The 15,105-nt window shown below is 42.7% G+C and overlaps 1 protein-coding gene across 1 annotated transcript; it reads left to right on the top strand.

The window, feature by feature from the left end:
* The first annotated feature begins 10,230 nt into the window (after positions 1–10,230).
* mplkip (M-phase specific PLK1 interacting protein) lies at positions 10,231–13,499 on the top strand. Its single transcript, XM_085804488.1, has 2 exons — positions 10,231–10,725; positions 13,178–13,499. Exons 1-2 carry the CDS (start codon positions 10,324–10,326, stop codon positions 13,286–13,288), a joined length of 513 nt encoding a protein of 170 aa, XP_085660614.1. The 5' UTR covers positions 10,231–10,323; the 3' UTR covers positions 13,289–13,499.
* Positions 13,500–15,105: the final 1,606 nt, after the last annotated feature.

The raw sequence follows: 15,105 nt of genomic DNA, 5'->3' as shown, positions 1-15,105 counted from the left end.
GACATTTGGACAAGAAATAAGACAAATATTCTTGGAAAGATGAGGCTTCAGAGGCGATCGTTTTCAGTTTTGAGAGTTTTTTTTTTTTAAAGAAGACGAAAATATCCGCTTAAAAAAATCTCCATATACGTACGTGTCGTCCAGGCCTAAATGTCTGATGTATGTCACCACATACTTGAAAAGAATTTGTTCAACACAGCTGCTGGAGCCAAATGTATTATTATCATTATCATTATTATTATAAATACAATGTATTTTGCACAGTTAAGAACGTTCCTGAGAGTTTTCAGAAGACTGAGAAGGAGCCAAAGACCGTTGCCATTAACGACCACTGTTAATGAGCGAGTGAACAGACATTAACGAGCAGTGAGTTAATTAATGAACCAGAGGAAACGGATGTTAAATTATTCGCCTTCGTTGTGAAACTAAATGAACTGAAACTGATGCAACTTTATATGAATTATTATTTAATTAATTATTATCATTAAAGACATTCTAACGTTTACTGTTGGAGTCACGTTGGTGGTTAATCAACACTGTCACACTTTCTGCTTTGTGATTGGCTGCTGAACAGTGGCTGGTTGGCACGGCGATGCTGTTTGTTCGCTGACCTGCAAGCTGATGGAAAAAAACACAGAGATGAATGTGGAGCAGAGAGTTACATGGGCATAGTTCAGTGTGTGTGTGTGTGTGTGTGTGTGTGTGTGTGTTTCACCTGTACCTGGCTGTTGACGGTGTAGGCTACTCCACCTCCCCTCACCCCAGTGCATGCTGGGACTAGAAAAAACAGTTGTCTACATGAATGTTTCAATCTACATTTTGTAATAAACAAATTATAAGTATAATCTGATATGACCAAGACACCTAAAAACAAAAACACGGCCGTTTTCATCAATTTACCAGCAAGTGGGCAACACACATACATTGGAGTGAATGGGTTTTCTGGGCGCTTTTGCAATACCCATATCCTGCCACTAGGGGCGCAAAACCCTTAAACCCTTAAACCCTTAAACCCTTAAACCCTTACCACGGGAGTCAATGGAAGTGTCCTTACTCTCTTTTCCAGTGCTCTAGCTGGGACAGACCTCTCCCCCAGTGCATGCTGGGACACACTCCAGTGGGTATCTGAGTCTGTGATGAGCTCATTAATCATTTCAAACGTCCAAACAGACGATCACATGAGGATCAAATGTCTTTTGTTTCGTTTTAACTGGTCAAAATCCTGCCGGGCCGACGCGGTAGTGTAACGGATGTGCACTCACTCCACCCATAAAGGACGTGCTGACCAACTTGCCAAGCGGTTGTCAACCTCTCGGCAAAGCGGTTAGCATCGTTGGAGGAGGGGACCAGGGTTCGAACCCCACCTAGGGCAGGCCGTGAGAAACACAACGCAGGGGGTCAGATATGAACATCGGCTACAGTAGCACACCTGTCCTCTGTCTCCTAATCAGTGCAGTCAAACATTTACAAGCAGTTCCTGTTCAATCAGCTGACCTCCCTCTGTCAAAAGCCTTTATTGTCACTATACAAGTACAGTGAAATTACAGCCATCAACCCGTCCGTACATATACAGCAGACAATACACACAATAAGACAGACATAACAGGACGACTGGGCGGTAAAAGGGGGGAGGAAAAGGCAAGGCAAGGCATCTTTATTTATATAGCGCATTTCATACCAAGACAACTCAATGTGCTTTACATAAAGACAAAACATTAAAAAAAGAAGCATGAGACAGAATAAAAACAAGCAAAACACTAAAAACAGAGTTAAATGCAAGAGCAAATAAAAGTAAAATAAAAGAAAATAGATTAAGTTTTAATGGGGAGAAACAAGAGGATTGCATGCGTAGCCTACATGTGTGTCCTACGATGTGTATATGTTACGTCTGAGTATATGTATGTATATTTATGTGGTTTCCTTGTATTATGTTGTTATATTTTGTATTCTTGGTGTATTTTCCTAATTACTAAAAAAAACTGTCATATTGTTCTTTTTTTTATAAATATGGGAACGATCCAGTGTCTCATTCTCGGTCTCTGTCTGTGTGACTGGACGTGAACCTGACCACAGGTCGTCTCTTCAAACACCCAGAGTTCATTGCAGGTCTGACCGAAACCAGATCAGTGAGACAGAGAGAGAGAGACTGAGAGACGGAGAGACAGACATAGAGATAGATAGAGAGAGACAGAGAGAGACAGAGAGAGATAGTCGCCAGACAGGAAGAGACTGAACAAACAGTCAGAGTTCATTCACCGCAGCAGAGAGGAAACATTCACACTGAGGCAACGGGTGAAGACAGACGGATGGATAGATAGATAGATAGATAGATAGATAGATAGATAGATAGATAGATAGATAGATAGATAGATAGATAGATAGATAGATAGATAGATAGATAGATAGATAGATAGATAGATAGATAGATAGATAGATAGATAGATAGATAGATAGACAGATAGACAGACAGATAGACAGACAGACAAGGCGACACATTGGGATCTAAACAGTTACTTTCTCTCATGAAAAATATTAAAACTTAATAAAGTTACATAATAAAAGCGCTAGAGCGGGAAATAAAACAGCTTTTCGTCTGTTTCACAGCTACCGCTGCCGGTTGCCGGTTGCCCCACTTGGCTTCTTACTGACGTCAACGAGAAGCCCAATCTTAATGGGGGAGGAGGCGAGAGTGAAGTTCTTTGCCGGGAAAAACATGTCAGCTATTTTCAGTGACAGAGAAGATTGAGGTTTACCTGCAATAACCTGAAGAAGAAAAAAAGATTTTCAGGTGATGGATCCTTTAAAATCTGAATATATAGTCTATAATCACTATAAAATAAAATGAGTTTGGTTTTATATCTACATATTGACCCTTTGCACATGACGTCACGTTCCACTCGCGTGAAATATGTACACCATGACAGACGGCAGAGGAACAGTGGACGTCACTTTTAAGTAAGGGATACTGTGGAGAAATAAACCCTGACAGGAGGGGTTGGATCGCAGGTTTGGTTCCCAGCCTCCACTCTCTCTGTAACAAGTTACAAGTCATTTATCTACATCACAATGGCCCTCATTTATGAAACTTGCGTACACCAAAAAAATGGGTGTACACCAAATTCACCGCAAGGATCGGCATTTATTAATCTGAGCGTGAGCGTACGGTACGCACAAATCTCACGCCAGCTCTGACCAGGTGTACGCACATTTGGAACCAGCGTAGAACATGCAGGAAGGAGTGCTGCTGTGTTATAGGCCCATTTCTAATCTTCCATTCCTGGGGAAAATTCTCGAAAAAGCAGTCTATCAGCAATTACATGTACATCTGTCAGAAAATAACCTATTTGACATGTATCAGTCTGGTTTTAGAGTCAACCATAGTACAGAAACGGCCCTTGCCCGAGTAGTTAACGATCTTAAAATCAACTCTGACAGCCATAAAGTTTCAGTCCTAGTCCTTCTCGATCTCAGTGCCGCTTTCGACACGGTTGATCATGGTATCCTGCTTCAGCGCCTTGAGCACTGTGTAGGCCTTAAAGGCACTGTTCTAAGCTGGCTTTCCTCCTACCTTACTCATAGATCCTACTCTGTTTCTATTGCTGACTTCAAATCAGACAACGTTAGCATTTCTTATGGTGTTCCCCAAGGGTCTATTCTTGGCCCACTCCTGTTCAATTTGTATATGCTCCCACTTGGTTACTTAATCCGTAAACTCAACATTTCATATCATTCCTATGCTGACGACACACAACTATACATATCTGTTTCTGCTGACCACCTGAGCCCAGTAAATGATCTCATTCAGTGTATTAAAGATGTTAGACAGTGGATGGCTGAAAACTTCCTACAATTGAACGATGAAAAAACTGAAATTCTTGTAGTAGGTCCGAAGACTCTGAGGCACCATATCTGTTCCTTATTAATTCCATGTCCTGTGAAACCTAGTGAGCATGTAAGAAACCTAGGTGTGATTCTCGATGCTGATCTCAACTTTCATAAGCATGTCTCTTTCATTTCTAAGACTGCTTTCTACCATCTTAGGAACATATCTAAAGTTAGACCCATTTTATCCTTATCTGATTCTGAAAAGTTGGTTCACGCTTTTATTTCAAGTAGGTTAGACTACTGCAACGCACTTTTACCTGGACTAACAAAACAAGCACTTTATAAACTGCAGCTTATCCAGAATGCTGCAGCCAGAGTTTTAACAAGAACCAAAAGATGTGAACACATCACTCCGATTTTAGCATCTCTTCACTGGCTTCCAGTGAAGCAAAGAATTGATTTTAAAATTCTACTTATTGTTTTTAAAGCTCTGAACGGTGCAGCTCCTCCCTACATCTCTGACATGCTCACTGAGTACACACCAGACAGATCCCTGAGATCATCAAGTAAAGGTCTACTCACTATTCCAAGAATACACTCAAACTCAGCTCATGGTGCCTTCAGTCATTATGGTCCTACTCTTTGGAACTCCCTACCTCACGAACTCAGGTCTGCTACAACAGTATCTTCTTTTAAAAGCAGACTAAAAACATTTCTTTTTTCACAAGCTTTTAGTTTTTAATTGTTGTTTTTCTTTAATTTGCAATATTTCCCTCTTTCCTAACAAGTTTCTTAGTTTTTAAATTGTTTTTAATCTGCAACACTTTCTTCTTATTGTTTTCTTATTGTGTTTTTTCTATACGTATTTTACGAGCTGTAATGTTGTTCTATTTTTGTGAAAGCACATTGAGTTTGCGCTTGTCGCATGAAATGTGCTATATAAATAAAATTGTTGTTGTTGTTGTTGTGTCAGAACGATTATTAAACCATAGTCTAATAACGCAGCGATGTGGACCACATGTTGTTGTTGTTTATATTGATAAAAAGATAAAAAGTAGCCAAAAAAAAAAGAGAAACGCTACAACTAAGTCCGTGTTGAAAATTTAACTCAACTTTTATTTTGGGCAACTGAGATGAATTAAAAACCACGACGTGACAGATGCTCGTTAATCAGCTGTGGAAACAGAAACAGTCAATGACAGACAGACCTGTTATTGTAGATCACACACACAAACTTCCAACATCTGCAGCACCAGAGCATGACCGGACGGCTCCTCAGTCTCTCTCTCTGCCGGACACCGGAGCCGGCGGCGGGGGGGGGGGGGGGCTCCACTACCTGTCCAGGTGCAGCTGATCTCCGCGGCGGAGTGTTTTTTTTTTTTTCCCCAGTCACCGGGACCTGTCAGCGGGAGATCGGGCCGGTGTTTCACATCCCTCCATCAGCCAAACCATGCCAGCGGTGCTGATGGTCATAAAGTCGCGTTCGCAGCAGTAATATGCCTATGATTTCTCCTCAATCACTTGTGTTTAGTAAACTGCAGGAGCATTTCATGAGATCGCTGGGTTTCCTGACGTGGTCGGTGACACGTGCGTCTGCAGCCTCCATCCACCGGGATGACGCTTATCAATCACAAAACCTATCACTCTATCAATGTCCAGATATTTCATGTTGCCGCCCTCTCCCTGTTCAACGCGGTAACGTCAAAGTCCGTCTTCTTGGCCGTCTTCCGTGTCTGCATGTCGTAAAAGTGGCAGGGCGACGCCTCTAAAGCAGGAATATATCGGGGCGTGACATTTAAATTACGCTCGTTTTCAGCCGCCGGATTTATCACCACCACGCCGGTTCTACGCCGAAATCAGCAGCGTACACACTTTTAGTAAATCACACGTGACACTTGGCGTACACTGATATTTACACCAGAATCTACACCAGATCCTGCGCAAGTTTGATAAATGAGGGCCAATGAGTCTGAAGCTGTTTAATGACGATAAAGATGAAACTTGCTTTAGAGAGTGTAGCCATCTTGTTCCGCCATGTTTGTGCGGCAGCCTGAAGGGGAAATCCAGCCAATCAGAGAGCAGGTTCCAAGAGTTTCACATTCATAAAGCGTCATGAGCGCTGCAAACTAGAATGCCACGGTTTTACCAACATTTTACAGACTGGACCTTTAAAGGTTCATGATTAATGTGTCCATGGTTGGATTATGGCCGACATCTGCTGCTCTGTGTGAAGATGGTCGCCATGTTTTGATCCAGATTTTTATGTCAAGCAAATGAGTAAAACACTGAATATGAAGGACTCACGTTCCAGACTGAGAGTTACAGCGCCACCTCCTGGCCGACAGGTTCATAACCACCTCATCTCCACTTATAGATTACAGTAAAACATAGTATGATAGATAGAAAGCTATAAACAGGATTGGATAATTGGGTGTTGATGGCAACTGTAATGCTGTTAAAGTATTTATTTCTTTTATTTTTTGGCTACATTTGTTGATTATTGGATACTTGTTTCTTCTTTCTTTCTATGACTCTGAAACCATGAAGAGCTCTAATGGATATAATGAAAAATTGAATTAAAGGATATAGCTTCAGCCTGCACCTTTTCCATCTATTTATGAACTAGATGAACGAATGATGGTTTTATGGAAGGTTGACTGACTGATTGATAAAGAAACTCTCATAAAGGTAAAAGATTACACATGCTTTTCATGCTTTGAATTTTTTTGGGAAAGGCCAGAATTTTTCTCCACCAAGTCATTGTAATTGACCGTTTTTATTTCTTGGCGATATTTCTCAATATTACTATGAAACTGGCCGTTATTTCTAGACATTATGACACAGTTACTTGTTATTTTCTTGGCTATTTCTTGATATTATCGCATAATAAGCGGCCTGTAAATTAAAGGGTTAAAATGATGTATTCTTCATTGTGTCTGAGCTGCAGCGTCACTTCCTGTTTCACTGCGACCAGACTTCAAGTTTTTATTTTTATGAATAAACTCCTCGGTGACGTGCAGGGCCGTTGTCTAGGGGAGAAAGGTGATGATAACTCTAGGGGCCCAGCGCCCAGTGGGGCCCATAAAAAACCCCAGTAGTCTAATCTTTGTATGACTGATTTATTCTGCGTAAGACCCTGACTAATACTCATAGTACACTGTAAAAACTCGACATCTTTCCAAGAATATTTGTCTTATTTCTTGTCCAAATGTCTCATTTCTAGTCAAAACTAATCTCTTTCCACTTAAAATAAGACTCATTACCTAAAAATTTACTTGTTTTTAGATAATTTTCACTTAAATTCACAATAAATAGAAAAATCTGCCAGTGAAAGTAAGTTTTTTGTGCTCGTAATAAGGAAGAAAAACTTTTTTTTCTACTTATTCCAAGTGAAAATCTGCTTGAAAGAAGTAAAAAGTGTCTAAAAACAAGCTACTTTTAATATGATGAGTCTTATTTTAAGTAGAATGAGATTTGTTTTGACTAGAAATGACATTTTGACTAGAAATAAGACAAATATTCTTGCTAAGATACTTGAGTTTTTGCAGTGTAATGCTGCATTAGCATCAAAACAAAGAAGGCTAAATAAAAAACCATAATACATACGTAGTCTAAGAAAAAAAAAGGAAAAGTTAGGGGGAGGGGCCCACTTTAGTATTCTTTAAGGGGGCCCAGAATTCATAGCAACGGCCCTGCTGGTGACAGGAATCATCACTTCACTGTAATTAAACAAAACACAAACCTCAACTGTAAATCATTTTGTGTTAAAGATCGAATAAACTACTACTACTACTACAAACACAGAAGTGTCCCTGCCTGTGTAACGTGTTCCTTCGTGCAGCACCCGACACCTCAGCCTCAGCGCCATCACCATCACCGTGGAGACGGTGGAGGTTTATTTTTACAGGTCAGGTGTCTGATGAAGCCGGCGCTGACGGAGGCTCGGACGGCGTTGACGTGGAGACAGACTGAGAGGTGGAGGATGGTCGTGTGTGTGTGTGTGTGTGTGTGTGTGTGTGTGTGTGTGTGTGTGTGTGTGCGTGTGTGTGTGTGTGTGTGTGTGTGTGTGTGGGCAGCAGCAGCAGGACACGTCAGCGCTGCGAAGGCCTGAACCTCGACTCAGACTCACTGCTGCTATTCACAGACGCTCCACTCACCTGCTGCTGCTGCTGCTGCACCACATCCTCTGACTCGGCTTCACCTGTCAGACCCACAACCCTCTAGTCTCTATATTATCATTATTATTGCTCCACTAAGTCTACTTTATTAGTCAAGTCATTGAGTCGCTTAAAGGGATAGTAGCATTTTTTTTAAAGTGTGGTTGTATGATCTACAAATAGCCCCTAAGTACTTTAAAGCAGAAGTCAGCGATCCGGTGGTTTTGGCTAATGCTGCGTTCCAGGCAGCCTTTTGAAACCGTAAATTACAGCTTCAAGTCACGACTTACGACTTTGTAGCGTTCCAGGCAACACACTCGTGTTTCTCCGACCTGTTTTACCTGTGAAAGTCACTATAACGGCCACTCGTAACTTCTGACCCGTGAACTCGTACCAGATCGAACTGGTACGACTTCACAGGTCGGAAAAACACCAGTTACGAGTTGCCTTGAACGCACCATAACAGTCCTCGTCCCTACGTCACCACATTCACACGCATCCCTTGGCTGCACACACAGAGAGGACTGCCCCTTTATGCCGTTCTCTCTCCTCATTGGATAAAACTTGTAGGATACAAGGAAAGTTTTCTCCTGGGCTCAGAGCAGAGCAGAGTGACTGACAGACCCGTGTTTCAGACCAAACACTCTATAGAAGTGATTGCTGTCGGAAGATACAACTATTTAAGACTTATATTAACACAAAAATATCACTTACTTCTGCTTTAATTGCAGTAGAAGACTCTCTGCACTCCTCCCGTTAGCAACGCCAGCCCATAATAGCCCTGCCCAGAGATTTACAACATACAGTGTTGTGAACAGACCCAAAGAAACGGCCTATTTTCACGGCCTAAAAGAGGTTTTACCTGGAAAAAAAAAATACACAGTTCCATTGTTCACTATAATATAATTTTTTCCAGCCCTTCAAAGTGCAGGAAAAACACAGTTTTTATTTGGACCTAACCAACTCACGTATCCCTCCGCCCAGGGTTAGCGCCCGCCGATCAGCAGTTGGTTAGGTCCATTCACAACACTGTATGTGGTCCAAAAGACCTTGGTGCTCACCTAGATGACCAGACCTGGCGTAAGGTGTTAAATAGTGCCAAGAAAATTACTAGATCAGACAAATCACATGAAGTACAATATAAGATAATGAACAAACTGCATGTGACTCCTGAAATACGTAGTAAATATGATGACTCGTGTTCGGTAGCATGCAAGAAGTGTCAAAAACAACCAGGCACTTATTTTCATTTAATGTGATCATGTCCATTGATTAAAATATTCTGGTCTACTGTCCAAACAGAAATAGAGAAGTTCCTTGGCATTAAAATGGTAATGGGTCCTAAACAGTGTATTCTTGGTATCGATCTCTTGTTTTTGTCTGGTCAAACGGGTAAATTGTTGAATATTAGGCTATGTTGTATGCCGCACGTCTGTCAATTCTGCATTCTCGGCTTGATGAGCACCCGCCTACGTTAGCAATGTGGTATGAGAAAACTATCAATTGTTCCTTATGAAAGACTATCTCATGTGGTGCAAGGAACCTGAGATGAATTTGTTAAAGAGTGGACCTGAGTATGTTTTTTGGATGCGAGTGGCCATCAATAATAAGTGTTGGTGTAAATTAAGATAACACCCCTACACACACACTCTCACACTTTTCTTTCTTTCCTGTCTTTTACATGTATTTGTGTTTTTGGTTTTTATTATATTATGTAGTATTATTTTGTGTTGTATGTTGTTGTTCGTGACAGCGGAAGGCTGTAAGTTTGTGTTATTTTTCTGATGAGCTTGTCTTGCTGTCAATGTAAATCAAAAATTAAAAAGAAAGTTAAAAATAAATAAATGAATAAATAAATAAAATAAAGTCCAAATCATTGTTGTTCATTCATAATAGCACCATAGATAATGTCTTTTTGGGGAAAAGGGTTCAAGTTGAATCGGCTTACCCCGTACCAAGATGGCGGCCGCGTTGACGCATTCTTATCTATGGCCGCTGGGTGCATAGATATATAAAGATTATTATATATATATAATTATAATCTTATATATCTTTATATGTCTATGGCTGGGTGGCGCTGCGGCCTGCAGTGACTCCGGCGGCCGCTGGGTGGCGCTGCAGACTGCAGTGACTCCGGTGGCCGCTGGGTGGCGCTGCGGCCTGCAGTGACTCCGGTGGCCGCTGGGTGGCGCTGCAGGCCGCAGCCGAGAGGAGGAACAACGACTTCCTGTTCCGGTTGAGTGTCGGTGTGTTGTTGTTGTGGTGGTGATCTGGTAGTGATCCTCCTCCTCCGTGAGTCCTCCAGTCTCTCCGACTCTCCGCTCTCCCTGCAGCCGACCAGATGTATCGCTCTCCGGCCAGACCTCCGCAGCCCCACCGCAGCCCCGGAGCTCCGCGGCCCGACGCCCGCTTCCCCTCCCCGGCGCCGGGCTGGGCTTCTCCGAGCCCGGCGTGGAGCTCCAGCTCCCCGGCGTCGGGCTGGGCTTCCCCCGGGGCTCGGAGCTCCAGCTCCCCGTACGGAGGCTCCGGAGGAGGCGGCTACCGCGGAGCTCCGAGCCCCGGCTGGAGCTCCGGTTCCCCGGCCGGTTCTCCTGGGTCCAACCGAGGATGTAGAGGCAGAGACGGCTCAGGGTTCGGGTACGGGTTCGAGTCCCGGGGCTTCGGAGGACAGATGCGGCGCAGAGGGAACGGGTTCCGCCGGCCGCAGTCCTTCAGTCCCGGCGGCTCCGCTCACAAGTTCCAGGTAAAGAACCGGATCAAACAGCTTCTTACACAATGTTTTGGCGAAATTTGAATTTCCTATTTATCTCCATGTGCGTTCTTTTGCTTGTTAGGGCCACGGGCCATCGCACCGGGCACTGGTCCCTACAGATGAAATAGCTGCAGGGACCAGTGCCCGGGCACGTTTTGATATTATCAAATATATGTTATTATCAAATATATCAAAACGTGCGTCTTGATTGGGATCGGTGTGCTATTACTTTTCTCAACAGTTTACGTCGCGAAAAACTGCGCAAAATTTAGCATTGAAGTCAATGGAACGGCGAAAACAAAAAAGAGTGAAAAAGACCAATCATTGGAGTTTAACAAACGTCTACTGCTCAGGCATACTTTCACCTAGAGACTCCATTTAAACTTTAAACAGTAGACACAAGTCTTGTGTATTGGTGTATTACTCCACGTTTTGATAGGTCATATAGTTTTTGATCAATCCCTGATCAATGACCATGATCATTTTTGGAGAAATTATGAGTTTATAATGGGTGTGTATTGCATGGAATGTTCGTGTCAGAGTGGGTGACATCATCGGTTAGAGTGGGAGAGAGTGAAGAAAAACTCCAGATTTTTTCTCTTTCCACACTCCAAACGGCCACAATTTACACTCTAGACAGTAGGTTTAAAGTAGTAGGGTTAAAGTAAATTCAAAAGCATGTACTTTGGGATACTTAGGTACCTTTAAAAGCAAGTACTTTTTTACTCTTACTGGAGTAACATGTCGACTGAGCTACTTTTACTTGTAACGGAGTAAATTTTGACCAGTAGTATTTGTACTCTTACTCAAGTAGGCTACTGGGGTGGAGTACTCTGTCTGTGTTCCTTTCAGCTCTGAATGAGCCGTTTATATCTACATGGAGCGGGTTGGCTCGCTGCTGGCTGGCTTTGTGCTCCGTGTGCCAACGACAGTCGTTGGTGGGAAGTTGGTTTCGAGTTCGTTAGTGCTCTCCTGTGTTATAACGACAGTCGTTGGAGTCACAGGAGATTCAACAATCTAACCTCTAAGAACAACAACTGTTCACAAGTGGCCTCCTGTGACTCCAACGACTGTCGTTATAACACAGTAGAGCACTAACCAAGTCGAAACCAACTTCCCATCAAAGACAGTCACTTAGGCCCCGTCCAGACGAATACGCGGCTTCACCGAATCCGATCTTTTTCTTAATCGTTTTGAAAAAAATCTCTGTAAACACGGCATCGTTTCCAGAAATATCTGCGTCCACACAGATCCACTGAAAACGACCCAAAACGCTGTAGCGCTGCCACACACAAACACTTAAAGGGATAGTAGCATTTTTTTAAAGTGTGGTTGTATGATCTACAAATAGCCCCTAAGTACTTTAATTGCAGTAGAAGACTCTCTGCACTCCTCCCGTTAGCAACGCCAGCCCATAATAGCCCTGCCCAGAGATTTACAACATACATTGTTGTGAACAGACCCAAAGAAACGGCCTATTTTCACGGCCTAAAAGAGGTTTTACCTGAAAAAAAATACACAGTTCCATTGTTCACTATAATATAATTTTTTCCAGCCCTTCAAAGTGCAGGAAAAACACAGTTTTTATTTGGACCTAACCAACTCACGTATCCCTCCGCCCAGGGTTAGCGCCGCCGATCAGCAGTTGGTTAGGTCCAAATAAAAACTGTGTTTCTCCTGAACTTTGAAGGGCTGGAAAAAATTATATTATAGCAAACACGTTGTAAATCTCTGGGCAGGGCTATGGGCTGGCGTTAATTGTCGGTGCAAGCTGTTTTTAGAACGGCGGAGCAGAGCCGTGAGCTGCTCAGAGCTACGCTACGGAGGCTCATTATGGGATTTCTTGGTTTCCCTCATCAAACTCATCAAATACACAACCCAACAACTCCACAACGCTCTGGTGGACAAGTTGTGAGCTGCACATTCACCACGCTATGAGATAATAACACAACGTTACCACACAGAGTTGTTTTAGAGGGAAATTCATGTAAAACCTCTGATCAGCGTTGCCTTCAGGGACAGTTTTTCATCAACAGTCTCTGTATTTCCCTCTAAAACAACTCTGTGTGGTAACGTTGTGTTATTATCTCATAGCGTGGTGAATGTGCAGCTCACAACTTGTCCACCAGAGCGTTGTGGAGTTGTTGGATTGTGTATTTGATGAGGATACCAAGAAATCCCATAATGAGCCTCCGTAGCGTAGCTCTGAGCAGCTCACGGCTCTGCTCCGCCGTTCTAAAAATAGCTTGCACCGACAACTAAAGGTAACGAACCTACTGCTATGACTATAGGGATTATGGCAATGGGCCAATTTGCCAAAATGTTGAACTATCCCTTTAAATGTCTTTGGGATGCAGCTTTAACTGGTAATAGTTTGTTACCGATTAGCTGCTGGGTTGTCATGGGGACGTGGCCATGGCGCTAACCGTGTGTGTGTTTGCAGGCCGACCCCCCCGTGGAGAAGTACTTCAGCCCGTCCATGCTGCAGGACCCGTGGGCGGCGCTGCAGCCAATCAGAGCCGCCGACGCCGACGCGGCCAGACGGACGTCATGACAACGGTGTCCTGACAGGAAATGACATCATCATCAGCAGCAGCAGCGAGCAGATCGGTCACCAGCAGACTCAGCCAATCAGGATCAGCCAATCAGGGATCAGTCACTAATATATAATAGTCGATGGACGTTTTTAACTAAATGTTTCGTACAGTTTTTTATCCGATTCACACGTTTTATTCAGTTTGTTAAAAAACTCTGTTAGAAATAAAAACAACCAGTTTTAACCTGAAGTCTGTTTCCTCTGTCTCCTGTAGAGCTGTCGACCCTCTAAGCAGATTACAGTTTATAACGCTTCTTATGTTAAATATTAGAATTTTATTAGAATTTTTAAAATGTTTTTCAATTAATTATTATCATTATATACACAGATACCAGCTTATTATTAGGCCTTCGTCCCACGTCCACTAGAGGGCACTCCAACATTTGCAACAAGTTTTACCAAATCAGTACATGAAGGGAAATCAAAATATTATAAGGCCAGATGCACATATAGGCTATAGATATGGCCAGAAATGTATAATAAATGTATATAAATAGATGATATATAAAGTAGTGATGGGCAAATGAAGCTTTTGTGAAGCACTGAACCACTTGAGCCAATTGTTTAGAAAATGTGTTCATTCCTGGAAGCTTCATTAGAGCGCCCTCTCCTGGTGAAGTGTGAGGCTGCAGTCAGAATGAGGCGGTCTAGTCTAGTGGCTGGACTGGAGGGGATTAATAAATAATTTAATCACACATGCGCACACACCTCAATGAGCAGAGTTGGTGAAATGACTTTAGTAGATAACACTTTTGTTCTAAAGTGCCTTCGCTTTGATCACCCTTGGATTTAAAGAATCTGTTATTTAAAAGTGTACTGATGCGTTAGCCAGATTATTAGGGCCACGGGCAATCGCACCGGGCACTGGTCCCAACAGCTATGAAATAGCTGCAGGGACCAGTGCCCGGGCTTTGCCCGGGCACTACTGTTATTGTGTGGATTTTTTCTTCTTATTAGGGCCACGGGCAATCGCCCCGGGCACTGGTCCCAACAGCTATGAAATAGCTGCAGGGACCAGTGCCCGGGCGAAGCCCGGGCACTACTGTTATTGTGTGGATTTTTTCCTAGTTAGTGTGAATGCTGGAAGCATTCACACTATTGTTATTCGGTTCGGCCATTTTCTGCCTTTCTTCGTCATGTAACTAGTCCTTCATACTTTGTGCTATTTCAACAATTCAAATATCAAATTGTTCAGCCTTTTCGGGACAGGTGTGCTATGTCTTTTCTCTTTTCAACTATTCATACTTTTTGCAATATTCAACTATTTCTGATTTTTTTTTCCCCATAGAGAATGCATTGGAACAGTCTTGAAACTCTTCAAATCTTCTTACCTCTTTCAGCCTTTAAAGCGTCCACATACTTTCAGCTAGAGACTTCATTCAAATTCTGAGCTGTAGACAAACTTCTAATGTATTCATCCTGTATGTACAACTTTTTCATAGCTTGTACCGTTTTTGAGATAAATCCTTTAAAAGCACATGAGGATTTCTGACAAATTTCACACTTTTCAATGAGTGTGTATGGGGTTGGGTCAGAGTGAGTGACATCATCGTTAGAGTGAGAGGGATCGAAAAAACATTCAGGATTTTTTCTGGATAAATTGCCAGCACAGCCACAAATTAAACTCTAGACACATGATTTCCTCACCGGTTTGTAGCCACACTTGTTGTGTCTCATTTAATGTGCTCAAAACAGCAGACAGACTTACAGAATTGTCTCAGTGAGCCTAATTGTGCAGCTAGACCCGCTCCAGTGGCTCATCCACTTCAATAGAA

The sequence above is a fragment of the Trachurus japonicus genome, chromosome 17 (genome assembly GCF_045865225.1).
Source record: "Trachurus japonicus isolate A0001 chromosome 17, Traja_1.0".
Classification (NCBI taxonomy): Eukaryota; Metazoa; Chordata; class Actinopteri; order Carangiformes; family Carangidae; genus Trachurus; species Trachurus japonicus.
This window is presented reverse-complemented; position numbering and strand designations above follow the sequence as displayed.

Excerpts from the sequence above, each read along its gene's own strand:
- mplkip (XM_085804488.1), top strand. The coding sequence starts at position 10,324 with ATGTATCGCTCTCCGGCCAGACCTCCGCAGCCCCACCGCAGCCCCGGA. Across the intron at positions 10,726-13,177 it reads GCTCCGCTCACAAGTTCCAG|GCCGACCCCCCCGTGGAGAA; the intron begins GTAAAGAACCGG and ends GTGTGTTTGCAG.